The 26397-nt window shown below is 47.1% G+C and overlaps 1 protein-coding gene across 5 annotated transcripts in view; it reads left to right on the top strand.

Annotated features, from left to right (window-relative positions):
* Positions 1-26397, top strand: part of nbeab (neurobeachin b) — a 144461-nt gene that overhangs the window by 38121 nt on the left and 79943 nt on the right. For 2 of the 5 annotated variants that reach the window (XM_062472278.1, XM_062472277.1), the window contains exons 13-33: positions 1441-1609; positions 3474-3553; positions 6198-6260; positions 6922-7019; positions 7356-7448; positions 8367-8475; positions 8576-8657; positions 8767-8890; positions 9488-9680; positions 9873-10838; positions 12323-12540; positions 12890-13043; positions 13513-13693; positions 14004-14128; positions 14372-14437; positions 14773-14944; positions 16550-16979; positions 20277-20425; positions 21562-21688; positions 24078-24197; positions 25042-25169. In XM_062472278.1, the coding sequence (XP_062328262.1) occupies positions 1441-1609; positions 3474-3553; positions 6198-6260; positions 6922-7019; positions 7356-7448; positions 8367-8475; positions 8576-8657; positions 8767-8890; positions 9488-9680; positions 9873-10838; positions 12323-12540; positions 12890-13043; positions 13513-13693; positions 14004-14128; positions 14372-14437; positions 14773-14944; positions 16550-16979; positions 20277-20425; positions 21562-21688; positions 24078-24197; positions 25042-25169 (3847 nt within the window). Of the gene's footprint in view, positions 1-1440; positions 1610-3473; positions 3554-6197; positions 6261-6921; positions 7020-7355; positions 7449-8366; positions 8476-8575; positions 8658-8766; positions 8891-9487; positions 9681-9872; positions 10839-11860; positions 11947-12322; positions 12541-12889; positions 13044-13512; positions 13694-14003; positions 14129-14371; positions 14438-14772; positions 14945-16549; positions 16980-20276; positions 20426-21561; positions 21689-24077; positions 24198-25041; positions 25170-26397 lie in introns of those variants that run through there. The other 3 variants (XM_062472279.1, XM_062472280.1, XM_062472281.1) reach the window with 3 other exon arrangements.

Genomic DNA, 26397 nt, shown 5'->3' with positions numbered 1-26397 from the left:
TGTCACATATGGTTTCTAAACCATGAGAAGTTTTTTTTCCAATATTTTTTTTTCAAGTTTAAGACTGACATTTTCTTCCCCATTTTATAATGACCCGTGAAAAAGTGGATGAGTCGTATCAAAGGAGCTGGGTTTGTGTGGCGAATCCATTTTCCTCAGTGATGCTGCTGCGGAGGCCCTTCATGAATAAATAAAAGGGAGCTGTACACACAGAAGTGCTGGGCTGAGTGTGTCTCTAGAGGACAGCCCTGACACTCCTCCGAAATGGAGCAGGGAGAGACTGAGAGAGCGAGGGAGGAGAGACTGAGGGAGGAGAGGGAACGAGAGAGCGAGGAAGAAGAGACTAAGGGAGGAGAGGGAGGGAAACAGCGAGAGAGAAAGGGAGAAGAGAGGAAGGAGAGTGAAGGAGAGAGGGAGGGAGGAGAGAGAGAGAGAGAGAGAGAGAGAGAGAGAGAGAGAGAGAGAGAGAGAGAGAGAGAGAGAGAGAGGGGGGTTGGAATGCGAGGGAAAGAGAGGAGAGAAAGAGAGGGAGGGAGAAGAAGTTATGACTGAGGTTAGAGAGCTTTTAGATACTACACCACCAACGCCTCTGACTTCATTCCTCTACTGGACACTTGAATCTACATCTCATCTACATGTGGGTGTGTCAGGATAGAAAACAGTGTGGACCTGGGCCTCCTGTTTAGCTGTACACAGACAGACCATCTGACCTTGTTCCCTTCCCTCTCCTTGCTGCCTGCCCGTGTCCTACAGCATGGGTCTGATTTGAGCAGCTTGTTCTATTTCAGACACATTCTCATGGAGGTTACGTAACCGACAGTGTGATTCTCTATTATCTCCACTTAATTACTGCTGTTGTTCATGTTACTGCTCCAGTTGCTTTTGTATTTATTCTCCTTCCTGTGGAATGCCAAGGTCTAAGATATTTTCATCTGTATGACTGAAGTGGGAATAAGGATTCTTGTCAAGTCAGTTGCTAATTACAGACGATGTGCCAATCAGTGGTGAACTGAGTGAAAGTGTGGTTGTGATACATTTAGTCATTTAGCAGACACTCTTATCCAGAGCGACTTACAGTAAGTACATGGACATTCCCCCGAGGCAAGTAGGGTGAAGTGCCTTGCCCAAGGACACAACGTCATTTGGCACGTCCGGGAATCGAACCAGGGACCTTCTGATTACTAGCCCGATGTCCTCCCACGTCTGTGCAATGTAGTAGTAGTAGTAGATACTTTATTGATCCCCAAGGGGCAGAATGTGTGCCAAACCTGTTCTGCTGTGCACTCGTAGTATGAAGAGCCCAGCTGCTCATCAACCTGCCCAGCACACTAACTAAAAGGCGTTTAAAGGATTATACTGGCTGACATGTGAGGTAACAACCGCTGTGCACAGGTTAATTGCAAATGGTTCTGTGTGTGTGTGTGTGTTTTCCCACTCCAGGTGCAACTCTCCCTATACACGTATCTCTCTGCAGAGTTCATCGGCACATCCACCATCTACACCACCATACGCCGTGTGGGCACCGTGCTGCAGCTCATGCACACACTCAAGTACTACTACTGGGCCTGCAACCCTGCAGACTGCAGCGGAATCACTCCAAAAGGCCTTGGTGAGCATACAAACACACACTCCCCCACACACAGACACGCAAGGCTGTTTTGTCAAGTGGTCATGTCAGGGGTCCATTAGCCTGAAACTAAATAGTAGTCTTTTTGCAAAAAGAATTACTGGTCATACACTTTATATACAAGTTCCAAAGAGAAGTGAGAGATTGATGAACAGAATGATTGTGTGTCTGTCTGAAATGGAGGTTGCCCCTGAGTGCTCTGGGTTTTAAATGAGTCACCAGCACATGGAGGCCTCTGTCATGTTAGGATTGTGGCTGTCAGTGGAGGAGACATGAAAGCAGACATGTAATATCATTATTAGAGAGGGGGGCGTGCAGGGGGGTTAGAGCTGTGGAACTGGCCAGGAGATGACTGGCACCCCTACTCTCTAAGCTAATAGCTATTCACAGGCAGGCTGAACTGAAGTGAAAATGACCTTCAACTGTCTTGTCCTCTTCCACTCTTTTACGTTTTATGAAAGTTTCACTGTTTCTGTCTCAAGGGCACCAAGAACTGTGGAGGTTAAAGGCATGTAATACAGTTGACTAGACTGCAGCACAAGGGCAGCTTTTGTCCTGTATGCTGGCTGGAATTGTTGTGGCACATACAACAAGAATATCCCTTTATATCCCACAAAAACGTTCTCGGCAATATTCTCTCAGTGTCATGGACGTACTTGTCTCTTAGTCACATCAACAGGAAGGTCAAACACCATCTGATACCATGTTAGACTAAAGAGGGCCCTGCTGTCCTGATGATCTCCAGCTCACTCTAGCCTAGTGTTCAGTGACTGAACATAAATGTTTAGATGATTACTCATGGGAATGTTCTGGGGCTGAGAGACTGCGTACAGTACAGAATCTATTTAAATATCAAGGTCCTGCAGGCAGGAGGATGTATTTTTTTAATACTCCTAATTTGTCTGAACAGTTATTGTCCTTCTTCCTCTCAGAAGATTAATGGCTAAACAAAGACGCAGAGAGAGAGAGCCAAGGAGATAATGAAGTGTTCAATTATAGGAGCGAGGAGAAGTTTAGAACAGAGCTGCTCCAGGTATTAGCTCTGTCTCTGGAAAATCTTCCTCTATCTCAGGGCCACTACAAATAGAGAGTGCTATTGAATTAATTACCATAATTCTCAGTCTTACACTCGCTGTCTCTGCAGGCCCTACCCCATATTGACAGTTACTTTGTCAAAATGGTGTCACCAGGAGAGTGTTTCTAATGTGAGTGCATCATTGTTTGTGTTGTGTGCCACTTGTGAAATGCTTGACATATTTAAATTTATTGAATCGGTGAATGAACAGCTGTCAAATTGATTTAACCAAGGCTGCGACCCAGTAATGAATGTTTTCTGTGCCTTTACGTATGCTCAATCCCCTCAGACAAAGTCTAACCAAATGAGCTCTGGTGTTAAGCTTCCACCAACCGATGTGTCTTGCTGACATGACAGCTAATCAATGGTCTGTGTCATAGGCCATGTTTTATCATATATAATTATTTGGGTAGCATATGTCTATTGAGCTGACCAGAAGTTTGTGATGGGGGGATGGCATGTTTTGGTTGAAGTTAACTTCAGAAAGATGACCCAAGTGACATTGAGCTGGCATACTGCTGGCAGCTTTAATGAGGTCTAGGCCAGAGTGATGGGCAGTTTGGCACAGTGTTTTCACCCTGGCAGCTGGGGTTGAGCATCATGGTGTGAGATTCATGCCAGTCTGAGTACGAGGACTTAGGCTAGCATCTGACTTCCTGTTTCTGTTTCTTCTTGATGTCATGTCCTGTGTCTGTGTGTTTGTGTGTGTGTTTTTTGGTGTGCACATGCATGTGTCTTTGCGTGAATGTATTTTTTGGTGTGTGTGTACAGATGGACCGCGTCCCTCTCAGAAGGAGATCATATCTCTGCGGGCATTCATGCTCCTGTTCCTGAAGCAGCTTATCCTGAAGGTAAACCTGTCACCCTTGTCTCTCAAATGCAACCACACACGCAACCACACACTGACAACACACACACTGACGACACACACACTGACAACACTTACCCTGTCTCATGTGGCTGCACTCTAGCACTGTCCATGTTTTGCCTGTCAACATAACCTTAATCTATTATCAAATTCAAGGGTTTGTATCAGGGAGTTTGAGAGAGAGAGTGAGAGTGAAAGAGAGTGAGAGTGAAAGAGAGTGAGAGTGAGAGAGAGAAAGAGAGAGAGAGAGAGAGAGAGAGAGAGAGAGAGAGAGAGAGAGAGAGAGAGAGAGAGAGAGAGAGAGAGAGAGAGAGAGAGAGAGAGAGAGAGAGAGAGAAAGGGGCAGAGAAAAGCGGAGAGAGAAGGAAAGCGAGAGAGAGAGAGAGAGAGAGAGAGAGAGAGAGAGAGAGAGAGAGAGAGAGAGAGAGAGTGGGGAAGGCCTCCACTGTGGAAAGTGTCAGTCAACCTGGGTTCTTAAAACACCAATTATCTTTCAGTTTGTTTTAGCTGCAGTCCATAATGAGGTGTCTGTGTTCTCATCAACAGTGTTTAAACTTTACATTCTAAAGCTCCATAATAACATGGTCAATCAGGTAGCAAATTTGAAATTAGCTTACAATAGAAACGTTCTGAAACTGCATCCATTAGCTCAGGGCTCGAAAATTAACGTTGTCCCGTCGTCCCGGGGATGATGAAAAAGATGTCTGGGACAGTTCAACACAGACTAAATGTCTGGGACAGTTCAACACAGACTAAATGTCTGGGACAGTTCAACACAGACTAAATGTCTGGGACAGTTCAACACAGACTAAATGTCTGGGACAGTTCAACACAGACTAAATGTCTGGGACAGTTCAACACAGACTAGATGTCTGGGACAGTTCAACACAGACTAAATGTCTGGGACAGTTCAACACAGACTAGATGTCTGGGACAGTTCAACACAGACTAAATGTCTGGGACAGTTCAACACAGACTAAATGTCTGGGACAGTTCAACACAGACTAAATGTCTGGGACAGTTCAACACAGACTAAATGTCTGGGACAGTTCAACACAGACTAGATGTCTGGGACAGTTCAACACAGACTAAATGTCTGGGACAGTTCAACACAGACTAAATGTCTGGGACAGTTCAACACAGACTAAATGTCTGGGACAGTTCAACACAGACTAAATGTCTGGGACAGTTCAACACAGACTAAATGTCTGGGACAGTTCAACACAGACTAAATGTCTGGGACAGTTCAACACAGACTAAATGTCTGGGACAGTTCAACACAGACTAGATGTCTGGGACAGTTCAACACAGACTAGATGTCTGGGACAGTTCAACACAGACTAAATGTCTGGGACAGTTCAACACAGACTAAATGTCTGGGACAGTTCAACACAGACTAAATGTCTGGGACAGTTCAACACAGACTAAATGTCTGGGACAGTTCAACACAGACTAGATGTCTGGGACAGTTCAACACAGACTAAATGTCTGGGACAGTTCAACACAGACTAGATGTCTGGGACAGTTCAACACAGACTAAATGTCTGGGACAGTTCAACACAGACTAAATGTCTGGGACAGTTCAACACAGACTAAATGTCTGGGACAGTTCAACACAGACTAGATGTCTGGGACAGTTCAACACAGACTAGATGTCTGGGACAGTTCAACACACTTTGGGACGACTGCGGGGCGATAGACCATAACAATATGACATGCGTACACCAGTGGTTCAACACCTTTAAACACAAGGCGGGAGAAACATATCATCACATTTAGCTCTAGCTTAAAATCCCATAAACTATGAACAATATATTCACGTTACAAGCACTGCTATGTGTCATGCGCTGCTCCACGGTGCGCGGTCGCACTTCGTCAGACAGTGACCGTCCATCATGCGTAAACTAGCTAGCTACCAGCTGACATTAATTCCAACCCGCCAGCAAAGTTTTTGCACCTCTGTATTTTTCAAAACCCTACTTTTGCACTTCGGGACGGTACCTTGACAGTGAGGGAAAAAAGTTTGTTGCGAGCCCTGCATTAACTGGTCCTAAAATGAGATTTTTGCAATCTACACATTGACTTGGTACTGGCTCAGTGTTTCCCCTACCATTATATTAGGGGGGCACCCCGCCCCCCCAACGGCACCCCCCACCCCCCCCCCCCCTGGAAGGTCAAGTTAATAAAAAATAAAAACCTTTTTTAATTATTTTTTTGTGTATATATATATATATATATATATATATATATATATATATATTAAAAAAAAATATATATATAGCGCCATATCACAAAATAAGTAATTTAAGGTTACCTTTCCTATAAAACCGGTCTATAGCTTAATCTTTTATTAAACAAACTAAATGGCCTTATGCCTTATGTTATTTCTTATTTACACGACTGCATGTCATTTCTGTCTCTACATGGTCGCCACCCCCCACACCTCCTAGGGGAAACACTGTGACTCTTCTGGTTGCGTCAGAATGACAAACTAACACGCTTGGTGTTAGTTACAGTGCGACATCTATAGGGGTACTTAGGTTCTTAAATACTATTCAGATTTATTCTGAATAGTATTATACTTATTCAGTTTTCCTCTCTGGTAAACCGCTGACCCTTCCTTGCAGGACCGAGGAGTCAGAGAGGATGAGCTGCAAAGTATCCTCAACTACCTTCTTACAATGCATGAGGTAGGACATCATACACTGCCTTTATAGGACCACCCAGTCCCAGCCCCTATAGGACAGCCCAGTCCCAGCCCCTATAGGATAACCCATCCCAGCCCCTATAGGATCACCCAGTCCCAGCCCCTGTAGAATAACCCAGTCCCAGCCCCTATAGGATCACCCAGTCCCAGCCCCTGTAGAATAACCCAATCCTAGCCTCTATAGGATCACCCAGCCCTTATAGGCTAACTCAGTCCCAGCCTCAATGGGACAGTCCAGTCATATTTTATACTGATAAAATACTCTGCTGAGCTCAAGGTCACTTTCCCCAGCCTGGGAAGTTGTGGTCTGAAAGAGTGATCTGTTGGAGCTTTTAAAGTAACAGGCTGGTTAAATTGAGGCACCATTCTCCATTGTGCTGCTGCATTGAACTGTCTTTCGTTCATGCTGCTCTGCTCTTAGTCATTTTTTGGCCCCAAAGCCATGTCTGACAATGCCTCCAATTGTTGGTTTAAAAAAATATAAGTACAACATAAAAGTGTTCCCTCCCTCACTGTCTCTGTTTTCTATGCCCATCATCCTCCCACCCACCACCTCTCCCTACTTCCCTCTCCTCACACCCTCCCTGCACTGCTCCCTGGCCTCTCCCTCTCCTCCCACCTTCTCTGTGTTTCCCGTCTCTCAGGATGAGAATATCCATGATGTGCTGCAGCTGCTAGTGGCCCTCATGTCGGAGCACCCGGCCTCCATGATCCCTGCCTTCGACCAGAGGAACGGCATACGGTGAGGCAGCAGGGAAGCACAGGCCGCTCTGCACACAATGAAAAGCCAATATCACGCAATGAAAAGATGTACGGCAGCGCCTGAAATAACGCTGTGTCTACAGCATTCATGAATAATAAAAAAAAATACACAGTGAACATTGAGCAATAATATGAACATATTTCATATCTGAGATGGACGATCAAGAAGACGCCCCATACAAGCATCCATGATGCCACGGTTATGTGAACTGTGAGGTAGAGGCACCTCATTAGGTCTGCCTGGTTTCCTCATCCACTGGTCGCGATCCACTGGTGGATCATCGCCTTCTCCTGCTGTGTTTGTGTCCCAATCCAGGGTCATTTACAAGCTGTTGGCTTCTAAGAGTGAAAGCATTCGCGTGCAGTCTCTCAAAGTCCTGGGCTACTTCCTCAAGCACCTGGGCCACAAGTGAGTCATCTGTTAAGTGTTTCTGTTGGTCACAGGTTATTGTACAAATGAGGACATGTGGTCCTGGTAGTCTAAAATATGATGCATTATGTTTCTCCAATAGAATAAAAGTAGTTTATTAATCTGACGTGGCTGGTCTGGAGCCAGATACAGTATGGGATGTAGATAGTAGCTGAATATATCGAGCAGGCTGGAGGATGGGTATTCAGGCCGACAGGAGAAATGCTGCTTTAAATAATTTACCTATCAGAAGTGTCTTAACGGCATCTAATCTCACTGGATGTATGCAAAACTGTTCTCCTTAACTGACACCTCTTCTCTACAGTGACATCCTCTTTATTCCACATGTCACATTATCGCTGGGGGAATGAGGCCCATTATGTTGAGATTGACTCTCTAAAGCATGTGAACAAGTCCTGCCTACCTGAGCAGCCCTGATGCGAGCCAACTCTTATGAACTGTGGCTCAATCACCGCTCTGCCCTTTTCTCCACATTTACATATTCATGTATTTGGAAAGTAACTTCACTCGTCAGTCGTCACCTAAGTCTCCAATTGGCCAGGCTACAGAAACGACCAGCTTGCCTTGAAGCTGTGGCTCTACAGTATCTGAGTGTTATGACAACTACATATCCTGGAGCTGCTACGGGGATTTTGCCACTGTTACGGCCTGTCCCTGGTGCCTTCTCGGGGAGTCGTATCTGCCAACAAGACTGTTATTATTAGCAGCTCCAGAGGAGCGGGCCACTTTGTGACACCGTGCTGTTGGTGACACGTACTCTGCGGAGCCTAGCACCCGCTGCCTCGGCTGCGGTGGCAGGCTTTTGCTCAGCGCTCTGCAGCGGTGAAGGCAGTTCTAACAGGGCCACTTGAGGCTACCATCTGGGTTGTGTGTGTGTGTTTTGTGTGATTTCCACAGGAGGAAGGTGGAGATCATGCACACACACAGTCTCTTTACACTCCTGGGAGAGAGGCTGATGCTGCACACCAACACTGTGACAGTGACTACCTACAACACACTCTATGAGGTACGCAGGGAACGGCTCCCTTTCAACCAAGGGACTCTGGCTGACACGTCGCAGGTGTTGGGATGTCCTTTTGAGGGCCTGTTCTCTCTTCCTCCACCAGATTCTCACCGAGCAGGTGTGCACTCAGGTAGTTCACAAACCCCATCCCGAGCCTGACTCCACCGTGAAGATTCAGAACCCAAGTAAGTCTGTTATCTCACATCTCGTCAGGGGTGTCACCGGTGTTACTCTACCGTGTTGTGCGTATTGATCTATGGATCTTGGTGTGTGTGTGTGTGTGTGTGTCGTCAGTGATTCTGAAGGTGGTAGCCACCCTGCTGAAGAGCTCCCTGCCCAGCACGGAGCTGATGGAGGTTCGCCGTCTCTTCCTGTCTGACATGATCAAACTTTTCAGCAGCAGCCGTGAGAACAGACGGTGAGGAGACGTCACCCTGCCTCCCCCCCCCTCCCCCCGCATCAATTAGATAGCTGATGAATGCATCAGAGAAGAGGGAATAAGAATCATTGTTCCCCCTTGTTGTTTCCTGTTGAATGAGCTCCACTTCTTACTAAATCATCCTTAGGTACATGACACCCCGCTAGAGCAGATGTTTATAAGACACGGTCATGACCACACTACACACACACACACACAGACACACACAGACGCATGCACAGACACTCAATAATTTAAAGCAGAGTCTAGACTGGGTTGTGCAGTGACAGAACAGTTAGCTTTTTTGTCTCTGTGAACTGTCAATAAATGGGCCGAAGCTTATAGTCTAACCACTGCTGTTCTGACACCACATCAAATAGGTTATTCTCATGAGATTTGGGCCTAAAACCGGATATAGACAGTGAAATTCCAGCAGTTCGAATCAGATCTGAGCTGTATGATAATCAGAAGAGGACAATAGAGTTGATCAGAAAGACCGAGCTGCGCTGTGTGTGAATGTTGCTGTGCTGTCCATGGGGTGCTGTGTTCATGGTGTGCTGTGTGTGGATGCTGCTGTGCTGGCTGTGGTGTACCTAGGTGTCTGCTGCAGTGCTCTGTATGGCAGGACTGGATGTTCTCGCTGGGCTACATCAACCCTAAGAACCCTGAGGAACAGAAGATTGCCGAGATGGTTTACAACATCTTCCGTATCCTGCTCTACCATGCTATTAAGTATGAGTGGGGGGGTTGGCGCGTGTGGGTGGACACACTCTCCATCGCCCACTCCAAGGTAATCACCCCCAATCACTGCTGTGTGAATGGACGTAGAGTAAACACTGCCCTCTGCTGTTGAGGAGGGAAACTGTAATGACAACTTTTTAGACTCATTTTCAAAGTGGGCCACACAACCATGGTAATAACCCTAATAAATAATATAGTGACGTGAGGAAATATGGTGCACCAATGGAATATATCTCTACAGGTGACGTATGAGGCCCATAAGGAGTACCTGGCTAAGATGTATGAGGAGTACCAGAGACAGGAGGAGGAGAACATCAAGAAAGGGAGGAAGGGTTTGGTGAGCACCATCTGTGGCCTGTCTGCCCAGGCGGCAGCCATCCAGATCCCTGAGATGGACGACCACTCCCAGACTCAGACGCCAGAGAGCGAGGCGGACGACCCCGAGGCGGACTCCCGTAACCTGCTGGCGGAGGGCAAGGGGCCCGAGGGCGCTCTGGGCGTGGCAGAGAGGACCGTGGCTGGGGTCAGGGTGGAGGTGCATGACCTGCTGGTGGACATCAAGGCAGAGAAGGTGGAGGCCACGGAGGTGAAGCTGGACGACGTGGACCTGTCCCTGGAGGCGCTGGGGATGTCGGAGAACGGAGCCCTGGTGGAGGTGGACTCTCTGCTGGATAACGTCTACTGCGCCGCTGTGGAGAAGCTCACCAGCAACGTCAGCAGTGTCCTGGTTCCCAAGGATGGCGTGGAGGACAGGAACACAGGGCCCCTCATCACTCTGGCGGATGACAGAGACAGCATCCCCAGTAACATCTTCCTGTTCGGAAAGATGCCGGATAGCGCGGAGAACAGCTTGCTTCCTGACCAGGACTCTGCCCAGCCCCTGGTTCTGCCCAGCCCGGCAGCAGTGCAAGTCCAGACCAGTGATGACTTGGGCCTGCTGGCTCACATGACCGCTGGTTCTGAGCTGAGGGGCAGCGCTGGCATCCCGGACGAGGCAGAGTTTAAGCTCCCTCCCACCCTGAGCGACATCAGCTCCATGGCGGAGGTTGGAGGCAGCACTGCCTTTAAGGTAGCTTGTGAAGCTGACCCCTCCACCGTGAAGACGTGCAGCTCAGTAGACGCTGCCAGCACCACCTCTGACACTGAGAGGTCAGATGATGGGAAGGACAAGGAGATCAGGAAGATTCAGACCACAACCACTACCCAGGTCAGTAGGTTATGTATCCAGGGATTTTACTCAAGTTCTGGTGTGAAAAGGCCTGATCGCTTTTAGTCACTGATCAGTAGTATGGTCTGTTGACCATCTGAGAGGTCTCCGAGGTAGAATATTACAAATACAGGAATATCTTCTGCATGTTATTTGTGGATGGTTTAAAAATATAGAATTGAATAGTGAAGAACCCTTTCTCTGGGGAGGTCACCAAGGTAACAGTTAGAAAGGACAAGGCCCAGCAGAGGAAGAGAGGAGGCGGGAAAAGAAAGAGGAAAAGTGGGCCGGGTAACCAAACACACTTGTAACTGAGGATCAGTTGTCCATGAAGGAACAGATCTCTAGTCAGTACCACCCCCGGGCTCCCACTCCGTCTCCGATCTGTCTGTAATGGGACTGGCTGGACTGGCGCTGCGCATGCAGGCAGGGCCCCAGGGAGAGACGCGAGGCAGGGCTGGACTGGCGCAGGCAGGCAGGGCCCCAGGGAGAGACGCGAGGCAGGGCTGGACTGGCGCAGGCAGGCAGGGCCCCAGGGAGAGACGCGAGGCAGGGCTGGACTGGCGCAGGCAGGCAGGGCCCCAGGGAGAGACGCGAGGCAGGTCTGGATTCCTGGGCCTGGCAGCAGGAGGCCACAGCTAGGCCGGGAGAGGCATCTTGTGTGAAGATCATATGCCTGTGTGCTGTCCTAACTGTGTGTGGTGCTCTTTTGGAAAGGTCCCTGTGTTTTCCCTCACCCACGGATCGAGGGCGAGTGGGAGGCAGACTTACTTTTGACTCTGGTTTTTGCGGTTGCATCATTTCTCATGTTGAGTTCCTAGGCTTATGCTTTCGACCTGATTTCACAGTGCTATGATATGCATTTTTGGGGGGCGTTTTACCGGCTGTACATGCTCTGTCCCTAAGAGCAGTGGTCTTCAACCCTGTGTGTTTTTAGATGTTTCCTTGCTCCTACACACCTGATTCCAATGAATGGTCATTATCAGGCTTCTGCAGAGCTCAAAAACATCCCATTCATTTGAGTTAGATGTGTTGGAGCAGAGAAACATCTAAAACATACAGGACATTGGGCCCTGAGGACATGGGTTGAAGACCACAGCCTAGCCCTGTAAGTCCCGGTTTAAAATTACAACATCACCTTTAGCTCTCCAAAAAACACTCTTGCAAATAAGATTTTTGAAAGACCACATATACATAGCCAATGGGTCCTATTGACTTGCCTTGCAATGCCATTGGATAAATGTGGTCTTTCAAAAAAAAATAATTAGCAATTAGAGAGCTAATAGTGACTTTGTAATTTTACAAGGGGTCTTACAGGGCTAGAGTATAGTACACATGTAAAATGAAGATGAATCTTAAAACCCCACAGCACTGTATTAACTGACGCTGGGATGAATACAGTATATATTTGTGTCGTGGTGAGAGATTATCACTATATTGTGTTGTGTGTGTGTGTGTGTGTATGCTGCGGTTGTCTCCCATAGTCCCTGCATGGGCGCAGGGCCAGCCAGCTGGAGAGGGACCTGCGTGTGGACCTGGGCTTCCGGGGCATGCCCATGACGGAGGAGCAGCGGAGGCAGTTCAGCCCCGGCCCGAGGACCACCATGTTCCGTATCCCCGAGTTCAAGTGGTCGCCCATGCACCAGAGGCTGCTGACCGACCTCCTGTTCGCCCTGGAGGCTGACGTCCACGTCTGGAGAAGGTGGGGCTGCACGAAGAGGAACCCCGTAGTTTGACTGACAGTTAGCACTCGTGTACGCACTCATACAGACTGAGGTACACAGGGTAGATTTAAGTAGGTTGTTTTGACAGCATCATTCAGAAGAGATTTGACCTCTTTTTAAGCCCACACTGTCTACGACCTGCACAGTTGTGTCACTAGAGGTCATTCGTGTTAATCCTACCTTCATGCCGTCTCACTGTAGAGCAGGTTACAGCTTATTGAGGATATTTACCATGTGCTGTTAGATCTGACCTATGGTTGATATGCCATGAAATGTGACTGCATGATCAAATGAATATTAATCATATTTTTGATTGCTCCCCTGTAGCCACTCCACCAAATCCGTCATGGACTTTGTCAACAGCAACGAGAATATAATTTTCGTCCACAACACCATACACCTCATCTCACAAATGGTGGATAACATCATTATTGCTTGTGGAGGGATCCTGCCTTTACTGTCCGCAGCCACCTCTCCCACTGTAAGCCGTCTCTCAGTCTGTTGTGTAATACTGACACCTACTGGTCAGATGGTAAAACTGCATGCCCAATGCTGTTTATGTGAATAGACTTTATTTGATCTACTTAATTCTGGCATATTTTAGAAAACTACTTTGTTAGAGATCCTCAGAGTGTAAGCATATTTTTGTTCATTCGTTCCATTTATTTCCTCCTGCATGCCCAGAATACGAAGCTGAGTATTTTTGTTCCAAGGTTCCTTTTCTCTCTACACTCTCATGTCCTTGGTATATTGGAACCGTAATGATACATTAGATCCAGACAGATTCCCACCCTGCGCGTCATTTCAGTCTCTGAGGACTCTTTAACAATGCAAATGGTATTGCATCCCTTCAAGTTCACCCAAAAAAGTGAGTCAGATTGGGATACCGAAGGCAGGGCACATCAACTGACAGTGTGTGTGTGTGTGTGTGTGCGTGTGTCCGTGTCCAGACGGAGCTGGAGAACATTGAGGCGACCCAGGGTATGTCGTCAGAGACGGCCGTCTCCTTCCTCTCCCGGCTCATGGCCATGGTGGACGTGCTGGTGTTCGCCAGCTCCCTCAACTTCAGCGAGATCGAGGCAGAGAAGAACATGTCTTCTGGAGGACTGATGAGGCAGTGCCTCCGACTGGGTAAGTGTATGTGTGTGATGGATAAACCACAGATATTACCTGTCACGTAAGATGAATAATGAAATCTCAAAACGCTGGGGCACCACCGTCGTATGACAGGTTCAGTAATTCCAGTAATCTATGAAATCCCCTTATTTTCTCCAAGGCAGCTAATTCATTTAAGTCCAGTACTCTTGGATGGTGAAGGTGCTGTGATAAATCACTCGTCTGATGGATGGCGCGTGTCACGACTGTCTTCACGGGACAGGAATGACAGAAGTGGAGATGTGTCAGACATGCGTGAGATGTTGAGTGTCTCTGTGTGTTCCAGTGTGCTGTGTGGCTGTGAAGAACTGCCTGGACTGCAGGCAGAGACGGAGGGACAGAGGAGCTCAGGCCTTCATGCCCAACAGTAAGACCCAGGAGAATATGCTCGGTGCAGTCACTGTGAGCAAGGTATGTCCTTATGCCCCCCCCCCACACACACACACACACACACACCCTCTCTCTCTGAGAATCTACTGTTAAGTGAAAAGTTCCTTTTCACTCTGGATTCCGACCCACCTTGTGTGTCTGTGCACACTTGTTACGTAGGAGCCCAGTATGTGGATGAAAAAGCTGTGTCTGGCAAGGGTTTCTTTCTTTCTGCTGTAGAGTCACATACAGACCATATCCCAACTAACCTTTTCTCCCACCAAGGACCCAGACAGGCTTCTGCAGGATGTCGATATCAACCGTCTACGTGCAGTGGTCTTCCGAGATGTGGTAAGTGTGTGTCTGTGTTACCCTGTATAAGGATCTCACAAGGACATCCCTGCAGGTAGAGTTAATAAACGTTTGGCCGACCAAACTATAGGCGGAATGAGAGAGCCTTCAAGCATGGAAGGTGCCCTTGTTCCCTCAAGCAACACCCTTACTGTGTGTCTGCAGAGGAGTGCAGAGCTGAGGACTCACTAGGAGACCTGTCATTTGGGACTATAAAGGTCATACTGAGTGATGACAGCACTAGGTCTGAGGCTGCAGGGTCTGTGTTGGTGGAGATGCGGTGGCAGTTATGACACTGCTGCGACGGTGATCATTTCCTTTGTCTCCCCGGCTAGGAGGACAGTAAACAGGCTCAGTTCCTGGCTCTGGCCGTGGTCTACTTCATCTCTGTCCTCATGGTATCCAAGTACCGGGACATCCTGGAGCCACAACGTGAGGTTGGCAGATCCACCAGCCTATCAGGACGCAGTGTACATAGACAGGAGATCAACTCGCCAACCGACACAGGTGGGCAGCGCTGTCTCTGACTACACATTCTCTTCCTCTGCTTCCACTCTTCTGTCCCTGCTCTGTGGCGGAACACAGCCTGCAGCGAGAGCACAGGGATTTCCTGTCTCAAAGAAGCTGCTCTGTGCTCCACTGAGCTCCAATCATTTATTCATGTGTTCTAATAATTGCACTGCACTGAATTAAGAGTAGACGTCAGGGTGGGAGGACTGTTGTGAATGGAGTAGACGAATCACCGACCTTTGTGATATTAAAAGAAATATATATTCTTCCAGTCACAAATGATACAGTACATTAAGCTATATGTGTTATACAGAGGGATTGTTAGCATATAGGCTTCATTAGGGGGAACTTAATCAGAGGAGTGTGATAAAAAGAATGAATAAAGCATGCTAAAATGTAGGGGTCAGATGACAAGACAAAGGATGTGGGACAACAGTAGGAGGTGCTACAGGTGGAGAAGACAGAGTTGTTAGGATGAGTGGAAGGGGGGAGAGGGAGAGCGATAGGCATGGTTGGGATGAGAGCAGGGGGGAGGGAACTGCAGCATCCTGGCCCAGAGCAGTGGAGTTTTAGGCAGGCCTGCTATTTCCAGCTCCATCTGTCAGTGGCCATTAAGCAAGCAATCCACCAGAGGAGAATGGGATCATAGAGGCTGCTGTGAAGAAGGGAGAGCAAAGGAGCAGAGAGGCACGCTGACACCCTCATAAATTTCTCCAGAAAGGGGAATTTTCCAGACGGCATGTGCCAGACCATGGTCTGCGATGAACCAGGAAGCCTTCTCTAGCTAAATCAGGCTGACCTCATTAGGGGCAAGGGATGAATATTAATGGGCTAGGCATCTGGAGAACAACTGGGTCAGTTGGCTGAGAGGGCACATCTATATCTGAACTCAGCAGGGTTTAGGCCCAGTAGCAGGGCTGGTATAGCTGGTCCTCTGAGACCAGTAGCAGGGCTGGTATAGCTGGTCCTCTGAGACCAGTAGCAGGGCTGGTATAGCTGGTCCTCTGAGACCAGTAGCAGGGCTGGTAAATCTGGTCCTCTGAGACCAGTAGCAGGGCTGGTATAGCTGGTCGTCTGAGCACAATGTGACACTGTGTCTGAAGATAAAGGTTTCATAACTTGCTTTGCCAGTGCCTCATTGCACTTATTCTGTATCTCAAAAGAGAATGTGATATGTAGTAAGATTTAAATAAAATTTCATATCCTCAAGGTTGGTGTCACCATCTGAGCAGATTCTGGATGTATCTGACAGGAAGTGTTACTTTGAAGAGAATCTCAGCTTTAAAGTGAATGATAGTGACAGGAATTAGGGATTTCATAGCTAATCTCAACAGTTGATCTCTTCCTTTTCTCTAAAGATAACATAAGCTGGCACAGGTCTTTGTTCAAAGTCTAAGAACATTATTTAATTGAAAATCCAATTATAGTATAAGTTATTTTGTGTGACTGTGATACAAATTCAAAATCAAATTTCCCTGTCTTGGTAAGTACTGTGTACTTGATTCGACTTGAGACAACACAATTATTCTGTTGGATCAATAGATTATAAATACAGTATTTTCTATACATTATATGCATGTTCCCTGTGTTTTTGTTGAGCAGAGAACCCTATGGCCTTCTCAAACAGTAAGGACAGCCCCACACCTGTGGAGGACCTTCACCTTGGGGTCTCCTTGCCTCACACAGACTCCGGCATCGGGGACGAGCATGTTAGCAGATTGCTGAACGGGGCTGACATGGAGTCCAGCTGGGGCACGGGGGGGCCCGAGGCCAGGGCCGAGCTGCTCTGCACCCTCTCCTCGGGGGTGAAGGAGTCCCTGTCTGAGACCTCCAGCGTGGAGGTGCTTAAACCATCCTCCTCCATCTCCAGCGTCAGCCACACCAACAAAGGCATCAATGTGAAGGAGATCCTGAAGAGCCTTGTGGCAGCTCCTGTGGAGGCTCTGGAGGCAGGGCCCGAGCCCCAGCCCTACTCAGACTCTGCTGTCAAGAGGGAGGCTCAGGCCCTGCTGCAGTTCCACTCTTTTGACAGGTGAGTAGGTGTTGTTTCTGAATATCTCACTGCTGCTTGTTTCTATCAGTCAGCATTAGACTGAAAAGGCTCCGGGACACAAAGCTCCTTCAACACCTTCATCCGGTGAACTATGATGTTGAAATACCAGTGTTATTGTATTCAATATTCAACAGTAGTTCCATAACAAAAACAAAGGGATTTGTTCATAAAGTAGACTACATAAACATGCTGCAGAGTATAGCCAATTCTTTGTGTCCGATAGTATATTCTGAAAATATATCTAATCATTGTTTGGATAACTTTGGATACTTTTCTATTGAGAAAGGATAAGCATTAAGTCAGTCAAGCTGCCCTATCATTCTGTTTGAAGTCCACTAAGTCTGGTTGGTAGTATGGAGCAACAATAATGGTTGTATAGTATATCAGAAAGAAAGGATATGGAAAATGCAGTTGATTCTGTATTCCTGGTTACTTGCACTGGATTTGTTCCCTATGCCCTGTAGGTTTTGCTTCAAACACTCTCCTGAGCACTGAAGTCCTGTAACTGTGTTTTTATATTCTTATTAAAGATATGACTATAGTTATTCAATCGGCTCCTGCTGATATTCCAGTATTTGGAGTCACATCTTTTACAGTTGTAGTTTTGAAAGTGAAATTCCTCCTTAAAAATTATCGGTTTAAGACAAACACTGCATTCAGAAGGACCCCTCTGGTGTTGAGTGTGATTGGTGGGAGGTTCCCGACAGGAGGCGTGTGCGTTTGTGTGCATGTGCACATGCACGTGCGCAGCTAGTGCTGGGAGAACAATGACCCTACCCTGGGTGTAATGTCTGCAGCGGAGCCGCTGGGCAGAGGTGAACGTGATGAATAGGAGGGGGTGGACGGAGCGGGGGGGTGGACGGGGGCCTCCAGGGCGTTGATGACAGATTAAACAGAAGCGGCCTCACGCCACCCTGAGCTCTGGCCTGTCACCCTCACTCCTCACAGTCCTAATAGGAGCTGGCAGCCTGAAATGAGTCACCACGCTAAAGTGTATTATTTTTGAAATGCTTTCACACAAACCGTCCGGGCCCCACATACAACTTAGTCTCATGCTTTAATGTCATCCCCCCCAGCTTCAATTTGCTGTGTCTAATTGTTTGCCACCTGCCAGCGAAATGAGCTGCCAGCCACGGACAGGGACGTTCAATTGTGTGTCAGACCTGGGATAGATTGGGAGTGACAACATCAAAAAAGAAATTGAAAGGGCTAGAATGAAAGTGTGGAGCGGAGAGACCACTCTCCTGGGCTCTTCCTTCAGAGACGGAGGTAGGGTTTTCAATTAGTCTTTAATACCCAGGGTTTCTCTATGTGCAGATGGGACGACTGTATGATGAAGCCACGCTCCCTCCGTTAGCCTCAGCATTGCCCCTAGTAACACGAGGAGTGCGCTTTTTGACCATGTGTGTGATTGAAAGTCACAATGTGAAGTATGAATATTCGGTTAGGTTTTAATTAAGGGGTTGGTTCAAAGCAAATTATGTTTCCACTGTATCGGTTATTCTGAATGGACGGTTAAATATGGATTTCTAAAGGAAATATTTCTCTGGTTTCTCTGCCGTCATCTGTCACAGCTGTAGAAGTTATTACTATTCATATCAAGATTAATCCCTGCTTTATTTCCCGCTACTCAATTAAGACAATCCTATTAATAAAATATGTGCTGGGTAATCTATAAATCATTCATGAGCACTACGTAAATGAATTATTCATAGAAGAAGGTTCATATTTTATCAACATCATGATCGTCTGCTATGCCCTACCCAAGTCGGAGAAGCCCGAGAAGCTAACGTTGGATGATAAGAACAAGGGATAACTTTGGAAAATAAATTAAACTAGTTTTTGCTCCAAATGTACCAGATATGTCAGTGAAATCTCCTTGACAAAAACACTGCAGAGCTCTATTAAATAAATCATTTTGCAATCAGTGTTCTTCAGAGCAGAGCTATATCTCTGGAGATCTTTAATATTTCAGTAAGCAGTATACTCTCTTTGCTCTTTCCTCTCTGTGGGAGGAAGACATTGACGAGGGGGAGAGATTGAGTAGCTTTTGATGAATGTAGATTTCATAGAAGTCTCAGATACAAGATTGTGAGTGTGGATTTTTTGCCGTACCTGTTTGGCTTCAGAGGTGTGACAGAATCATAGAAGAAATAGGATTACTTTAGAAAAGACTGAAGAAGTATTTTATTTATATCTAATATTATAAATTATAGATCAACCAATGTTTGCCTTTTAGCTCCTCAACAGGATGAGGGTTAAAGCCCAGACAGAATAACACAGACATGCATCTGTGATTTGGGAATTTGAAGCTCCCAAATCGAAATGCATGGACGTCTCCCTGACTATTTCGTGCTACCACATTTTCTGACAGTTCTCAATGAACAACGAGACTGTTTTGTATCTGTAGTTTTCCTGATAACTGATCTGAACTCTGGTAATCCTGAGGAGATTCTGACATGACAGCAAGTGAAGTGTGAGACTGGCCAGCGAGCCCTGTCTTGTGTAACCTGGTATCACCACCAAACCCAGAGCCCATGGCTACCCTGATGAAGGAAGTCGGCCTTCCATGGCCTGCTAGGCACTTGAGACAGCTCAGTATGCTGTATCAACGCTAACCCCCGTAAAACCAGAATGCATGAAGCAGAGGTCTGCTAAGATGAATGTAGTGTCTGTCCAGGACTATTAAAGGCAGGTCACAAGTTTAACTCAGCTTCAGACCAACCACAACATTTATAGCTTTCTTTCTTGTTCCTTTTTTTTTTGTTCTTTTCATCATGTGATGGAGGCTATATCTTGAAATTAAAAGTCTTAAAGTAACTATAAATAGGAGGGAAAACCACTGGGATATTTCTGTCCGTCTTGATGAGTGAATGTTTCTATTATTGGTGCTCTGGGCTGTTCTTTTAATTAACTCAGCCTCTCTTAACAACAAACATTTTTCATGAAGAGAGTCTTCAGACACAGTGATGGGGAACAGTCTGACCCGGGGAACATAGGTTGACCGAGGGATAAGAGGCTGACCTGGGGAACAGAGGCTGACCTATTGGTCCAAGAAAAAAGAACTTAGGGACATGTTAGCTTATGGTGTCTGTTTGTTCCCTGGTTTCCTGTAGTGTTTTGTTGTGGCTCCACACCACCTAGGGGCAATGAGGGAGAAGTGATGGGTACACCGGCCAGGACTCAACAGAGCCCAGAATTAGCTTGTGTGTCTTGGTTGAATACAATGTATTTGGCCCCTGTTCACCCACACGTGTGTGTGTGTGTGTGTTACAGGAGTGTGGTGGTACCAGTGAAGAAGCCTCCTCCAGGCAGCCAGGCTGTCACCACGGTGGGCAGCATGCCCAGCACCATGGCCACAGGCAGCACCCCCAACATCTTCTCTGCTCCCTCTCACACCCCCAAGAGCATGATCAACACTACAGGTACTGCACATTTCTGTCATGGGCCTAGTTTATTTATGTATTGTCTTCCATTTGATGGTAATTGATGGAATGTGTTAACTTTGCGAGTAGGCCATGACCCTGACGGCATGTACCCAGACTGATGGAGGAACTCAGGGGCCCATGAGGTTTTTAATGATACACAACACAAGCTAATTGTTTGGCCGCAAATGTGGTTTATATTCAAAGGGCTCAGTGTTCTTCGTTAATGCTTCATTTAAGTAATTACTTCAAATGTTAATGTCCGTTCTGGAATTTCCCTTAAGATGCCATTCCAGATCTAGCAGCTGTTTCCTCTGCTGTAACCAAGCTGAGTGTAGGAACTCAAACTGGCCACTAGATGGCCCTCTGACCCTCTCCTTTTTAGTGCCAACATATGGCCACCATACCATCACAATATCAAAATATACCACTGTAAAATATAAAACAAATCACAAATGGACCGAAATTGAGAACATGAACATCTGCAGTTCGCAGTCGACACGCAGTACATACGTGTGTGTGTGTGTGTCAGTGTGTGATCACCCCGTCCTCCCTCCCTCCCTGCTGTCACATTGCTCGCCCTGGGGCTTCCACAGCATGGGCCTCTGAAAAGAGCCACTGGCAACATTAACAGCTCACACACCTATTCAATATGCTCCATTAAAAAATCCCCTGCCTCTTTACCAGCCTGGAGCCGGAATGTGAGAAATGTGTCCCAGTCAAAGTATGCTTTCAAGCCAGAGCCATAGGCCTTCTCTCAATCAGACCACATGATGTCCGCCTGGCAGGGGTCTCTAACCTCTCATACTTGGTCATCTCCATCTGCTTCCGCACAGTCGTGCAGCGTTCAGATCGGAATGACATCATCAATATGGATCATACATGCCTGTATGCTGGTCTCAAACATGCCAGTGAGAATAAATTAACGAGGCTCTGGTCCAGAACATGCCAGTGACGATGGTCACACGAGGCTCTGGTCTAGAACATGCCAGTGACGATGGTCACACGAGGCGCTGGTCTAGAACATGCCAGCGACGATGGTCACACGAGGCTCTGGTCCAGAACATGCCAGTGACGATGGTCACGCGAGGCTCTGCCCAGAAGGATCTAACGAGGTTTTTGCGTCCTGCCCCCAGGAGCCGCAGACTCGGCCTCGTCTTCCTCCTCCTCTTCCTCCAGCTTCGTCAACGGAGCCACCAGTAAGAACCTGCCCGCCGTGCAGACAGTGGCCCCCATGCCTGAGGACGGAGTGGAGAACATGAGGTGCACCCCCACCCCCCACCAACCTTGTCCCCCCCTCCCTACCTCCCACCAACGTCGTCTCTCCCGCCTCCCCTCAGTGCTCCTCCCAGACTCATCTCCCCCACAAGCTCGTCCCGGCTCTCTCCACCCTCCCCCTACCCACCCGTTCACTAAACCTCTACTCTCCCTTTAGCCAGCATCTCATCTCCATAATGTGCATATGAGGCTGTGTATGTTTCTGTGCACTCATGTACAGGATGCGTGTGTGCATGCCTCTGGCATCAACAGGGTTGCAGGGCTGCCATCCCACCACTAGATGGGGTGTGTCTCCAGCAGGGTTTCTGTGCTTGCCCCACCTTACCTCCACTACATCACAAACTACTTGTACATTCTGTCATTCATACCTACATTCATACCCCTTCTGGCTACATTGGTGAACAATGGTGTGTACGAGTGATTCCCAAACTGTAGCCGCGGCCCACTAGTGGTCCGCTGGGGTAATACAGGTGGGCCACCAAACCAATGAACGGTATGAAAGTATGAAAAATGAATAAATATCTAAATATGTATATATACTGTTGGTAAATGATTATAGAAATTCTTGCTAATTTAAAAATGACATTTTGCCTTTAATTCATCATTCGCCAATAATTACGCTTGGCACGTTGACGAAACCAACTGACATTTCTGCCGAAACTTGCATATGCCCACTTCAATCCACTATGCATGCATCACTTCCGCCTATTGCATTAGCCAAGTCAACATCTACCGGTGGTGAGCAGTTATGTTATTTCTCAAACACAAAATGTTTTTTTTACGAGGAGTTTGGGTCGTCTTCCCTAAATGACATGTACATGGGATTTCTATGTTGCTGTCCTTCAAGCAAAAGGGAAAAGGGGTTCAAATTGTAAGTTTCGAGCTACATCGACAAATACGACGTTGACGTTTGTCTGTTAACTCACACAGTAAAAGTAGCTAGCTAGGCTAGCTTTAGCTATCTAGGATTTGAGCAGTATCGCTAGCTAGGCTAGCTAGCTAACAATTTTTAGCTACATTAATGTACTCAATTATGTCAACCTGCTTGCTATTGGTTAATGTTAACTCACATAAATCATTGGTTAATAAGGTTTAACATGACCTGCTCTCAGGGGCGTTTCTACACGGGGTCTACAGGGGCCAGTGCCCTTGTAAAAAATGTCCCAATCCCCCCCTGTGGCCCCCCCTGAGCTGACTGAATAAAAAAATATATATATATATTTTTGTTTTACACATTTTTCTTCTTCTAGTAGACATCATGAAACGAGGAAGGGACATTGCAGCCTTTTTTTTCCCCAGTAAATAAAAATGTTAGAGAAACATATCAAAGTATTGAGAGAGCTGAGGAGCTGGAAGAGGGAGAGCCAGAGCCGTTTGTATGATTTTAGTGTAAAGCTAAATTAAAGTATTTAATGTTTAAATATCATTTGTTTCCGTTTTTTAATGTGCCCCTCTGATTAAACACTGGCCCCCCCTTGGCCCCCCCAGTAAAATTTGTCTAGAATCGCCACTGCGCTGCTCTGGTTGTTCTAACTTCACCGGAAGTTCTACACCTGGCTGTGGTAGTTAGCACTGCAGGTTACCTCTCTTTACAATGTAGCACTATGCTTACTGTGGCGCTACTGGACACGTTTTCTTCTTTGATCGCTCAAATACATTTTGCCGTGAAAGAGAACTGTTTGGCTCCCGTGGTGTTGTTAAACGTGTGATAAGCTCAAATTAAGTGAATGGATGTGTTGGGCGGCCGCAATAATATAGAGCTATGCAAAAGGGCTGCAAAGTGGAAAAGGTTGGGAATGGCTGGTGTATACTATTGTGCACTTCCCTATCTTAAACTTGATCCATGTTTTTGGGTGTCAGTGGTGTTGTGTACATTGTGATGTGTGTGGCTGTGACCTTGAACCATCTTCCTCCCCTCCTCTAATGGTTTGTGACAGACACCCCCAAACTATGTCCCCAGCCTGACTGCTGAGAGGCGGCTGTGAGCTCTCTCTCCACACTCCTCTTTAAACGGCTCCACACGTCTCTCTCCCTCTCTCTCCCTCTCTTCCTCTCTCTCTCTTCCTCTTCCAAGGAATAGCAAATCAGTTGCCATGGCAGCGGTAACCGACATCACTTACCGTAACCGTGAAGTCAATGATAGAGCTGCTGGTGATGCAGAGCGTGCATTTTAGGAGGGAAAAACGGTCCATGATACTGAATACTGCCACCCGATACAATGGTTACATTCATAGCTAGTGGGCTGCATATATTCATTTCAAACAGGTCCATGGTAAATACAGTCGCCTTCAACTGTTTCCCCTCACTAGCTTTTAAACCATGCAACAATTCTGACTCTGTAATTACTATCTCTCTGTGCTAATCTCTATTTCAGTGTCTTTTGTGAAGTGGACCAGTGTCCACCTCGCCCGGGGCTGACGCCACCTGAGCTCAAAGCCTTTAGCTCGCTGGCAGGACTCCAGACAGGCCCGAGAGGTGCAGGCCAGTGTCATAGGCAAGGACCCCTCCACTGGGCCCCCAGGCTCTCTGCGACCGGCTCTCACCCTCATCCCCTCACTGTGTTCTTCCAGGGCAGGCTGACCCAACATGGCCCCCTTGGCCCAGACCTTCTCTTTTTCTTCCTTCTTTTCTCTCCACCTCATTTTTCTCTCTTTCCTGTACAGTTTTCTACTGGCTCTCAGTCTTCCCTGTGCCACGTCCTCTCCTAGGGCAGGATCCCTGCCTTTAGAGGGGCTCAGCTGGGTGCTAGCATGAGTCCAGCTGATGGTAGCAGGAACCATGCTCTGGTGTGGGTGTCAGATTATGTGCTCCACAGAGTAGCAAGCAGCTATTCCCCCCCGTACACAATGCTTAGTAACACTTCACAGCAAAGGATGCACTTTTTTGATTTTTGGTATACATTTTTTTTTTGTATATTTGTTTGGTAGAAGCAAGCACAATAAAAAAGCGAGCTTAATAATGAATGATGTGTCTTGTGCATCTTTGCAGGAGTGTGACTCAGCTAGTGTTCCTAGTAAGTACCATTACCAAAAGTGTTTAATTCAGGATCGCTGCTAGCAGGATCTAGTCTAGTAGTGTCTGACAGACAGGGATGAACCTGGGGAGTAACTGCACCAGAAAGCCCTGCTCCTCTCATCTTACCCAGAAACTAACCAAGGTGTTGGAGCACGGCTGTCATTCTCATCCACCCAGTATGGCTTCATATGAGTGTTATATGTCCTGGCATTCTCCACTCTTTCTGCTTCCTCTCTGTCCTGACATGTTCTCCTCTCGCTCTTCATCCCTGCTCTCCCTGTCTCTCTTCCTCTCTCTTCTTCTGGATGTCTTCTTTCTGACAGCATCACCACCAAGCTGGAGCGTGCCCTGGAGAAGGTGGCCCCCCTGCTGAGAGAGATCTTTGTGGACTTTGCCCCCTTCCTGTCCCGCACTCTGCTGGGGAGCCACGGGCAGGAGCTGCTGATCGAAGGTAAAGCTGCTGTATGGAGATCTGCTGTATGGAGATCTGCTGTATGGAGATCTGCTGTATGGAGATCTGCTGTATGGAGATCTGCTGTATGGAGATCTGCTGTATGGAACTCTGCTGTATGGAGATCTGCTGTATGGAGATCTGCTGTATGGAGATCTGCTGTATGGAGATCTGCTGTATGGAGATCTGCTGTATGGAGATCTGCTGTATGGAACTCTGGTGCGTGGATCTTTCCACCTTCAGCTGTGTGTGTGTGCGTGGAGTCAGTCCTGTCCTTACCATCACACCCCTGCCATGTCTGATGGTGGCCGCTTGCCGACTGCAACACTAGTATCATGAAGGGATCTCAGATGTTCTGTTCTGAATCTTTACAGCGATCTAAACTGTTTTAAATTCACTAAAATACCATGACTAAATTCTGTCTCAACCACAATGTCATCCATTATTTATTTATATTTTTTATCTGACCCATTTATATATATTGTTCCTTAAAACATTGTACTTCATAACAAGCAAACCTATAATTCAAATTGAAATGTACTTTGTAGTGGATGTCGAGTGCAGCCACAGTCCTCTGAAGGAGGAGAGCGGATGCCTCATCCTTTTCCCATCATGCTCTGCTCTGCCCAGGGCTCATTGCTAGACGGTCATGTGAGGGAGGTCAGTCCTCTGCTCAGTACTCAGGCTGGCATCCCCCTTAGAGCTCTGCCTCTGTCTCTCTGGGAGTGGTGTCACTCCATGCCCAAAGACTTGGCTTTGCTTTATTAGGACACTCCCCCATAGCCACAATCTCATGTGTGTTTGTATTTTCTCTATCTCCCCTGTCGAATACCAGATTGAAACTATCCCAGTGAGTTTGCTCATCAAGTCTATTCTGCAGCCTGTATCCTGCTATGTACAGGGTTTCTCTGTAAGAATAACAGCAGACTGGAAGAAGATGGTTTCTGGAGCTATTGGAGGTTCTGGAGCTATCAAAGCAATCAAAAATAAAAACCCAGAAGCAGTCATATTTCTGTTTTCTTTTTGCGCCATGTGCACATTCTGTATTTTAATACCACTATGTATACTTTATGCCAGCCAAGAGTAGTTCTTTGCTGTGTAGTACTCTGTATGGAACACACACACACACACTCACTGCAACACTGCTCTCACATGTGGCTGTACACAAACATTTATGTGGGAGTGGAAGGAAAAACCGGGTAGTGGAGACTTGACAAGTGTGAATATG

Source organism: Osmerus eperlanus, chromosome 11 (assembly GCF_963692335.1).
Source record: "Osmerus eperlanus chromosome 11, fOsmEpe2.1, whole genome shotgun sequence".
Taxonomy (NCBI): Eukaryota; Metazoa; Chordata; class Actinopteri; order Osmeriformes; family Osmeridae; genus Osmerus; species Osmerus eperlanus.
The sequence above is the reverse complement of the archived record's forward strand: the minus strand, read 5'-3'. Positions and strand labels throughout refer to the sequence as shown.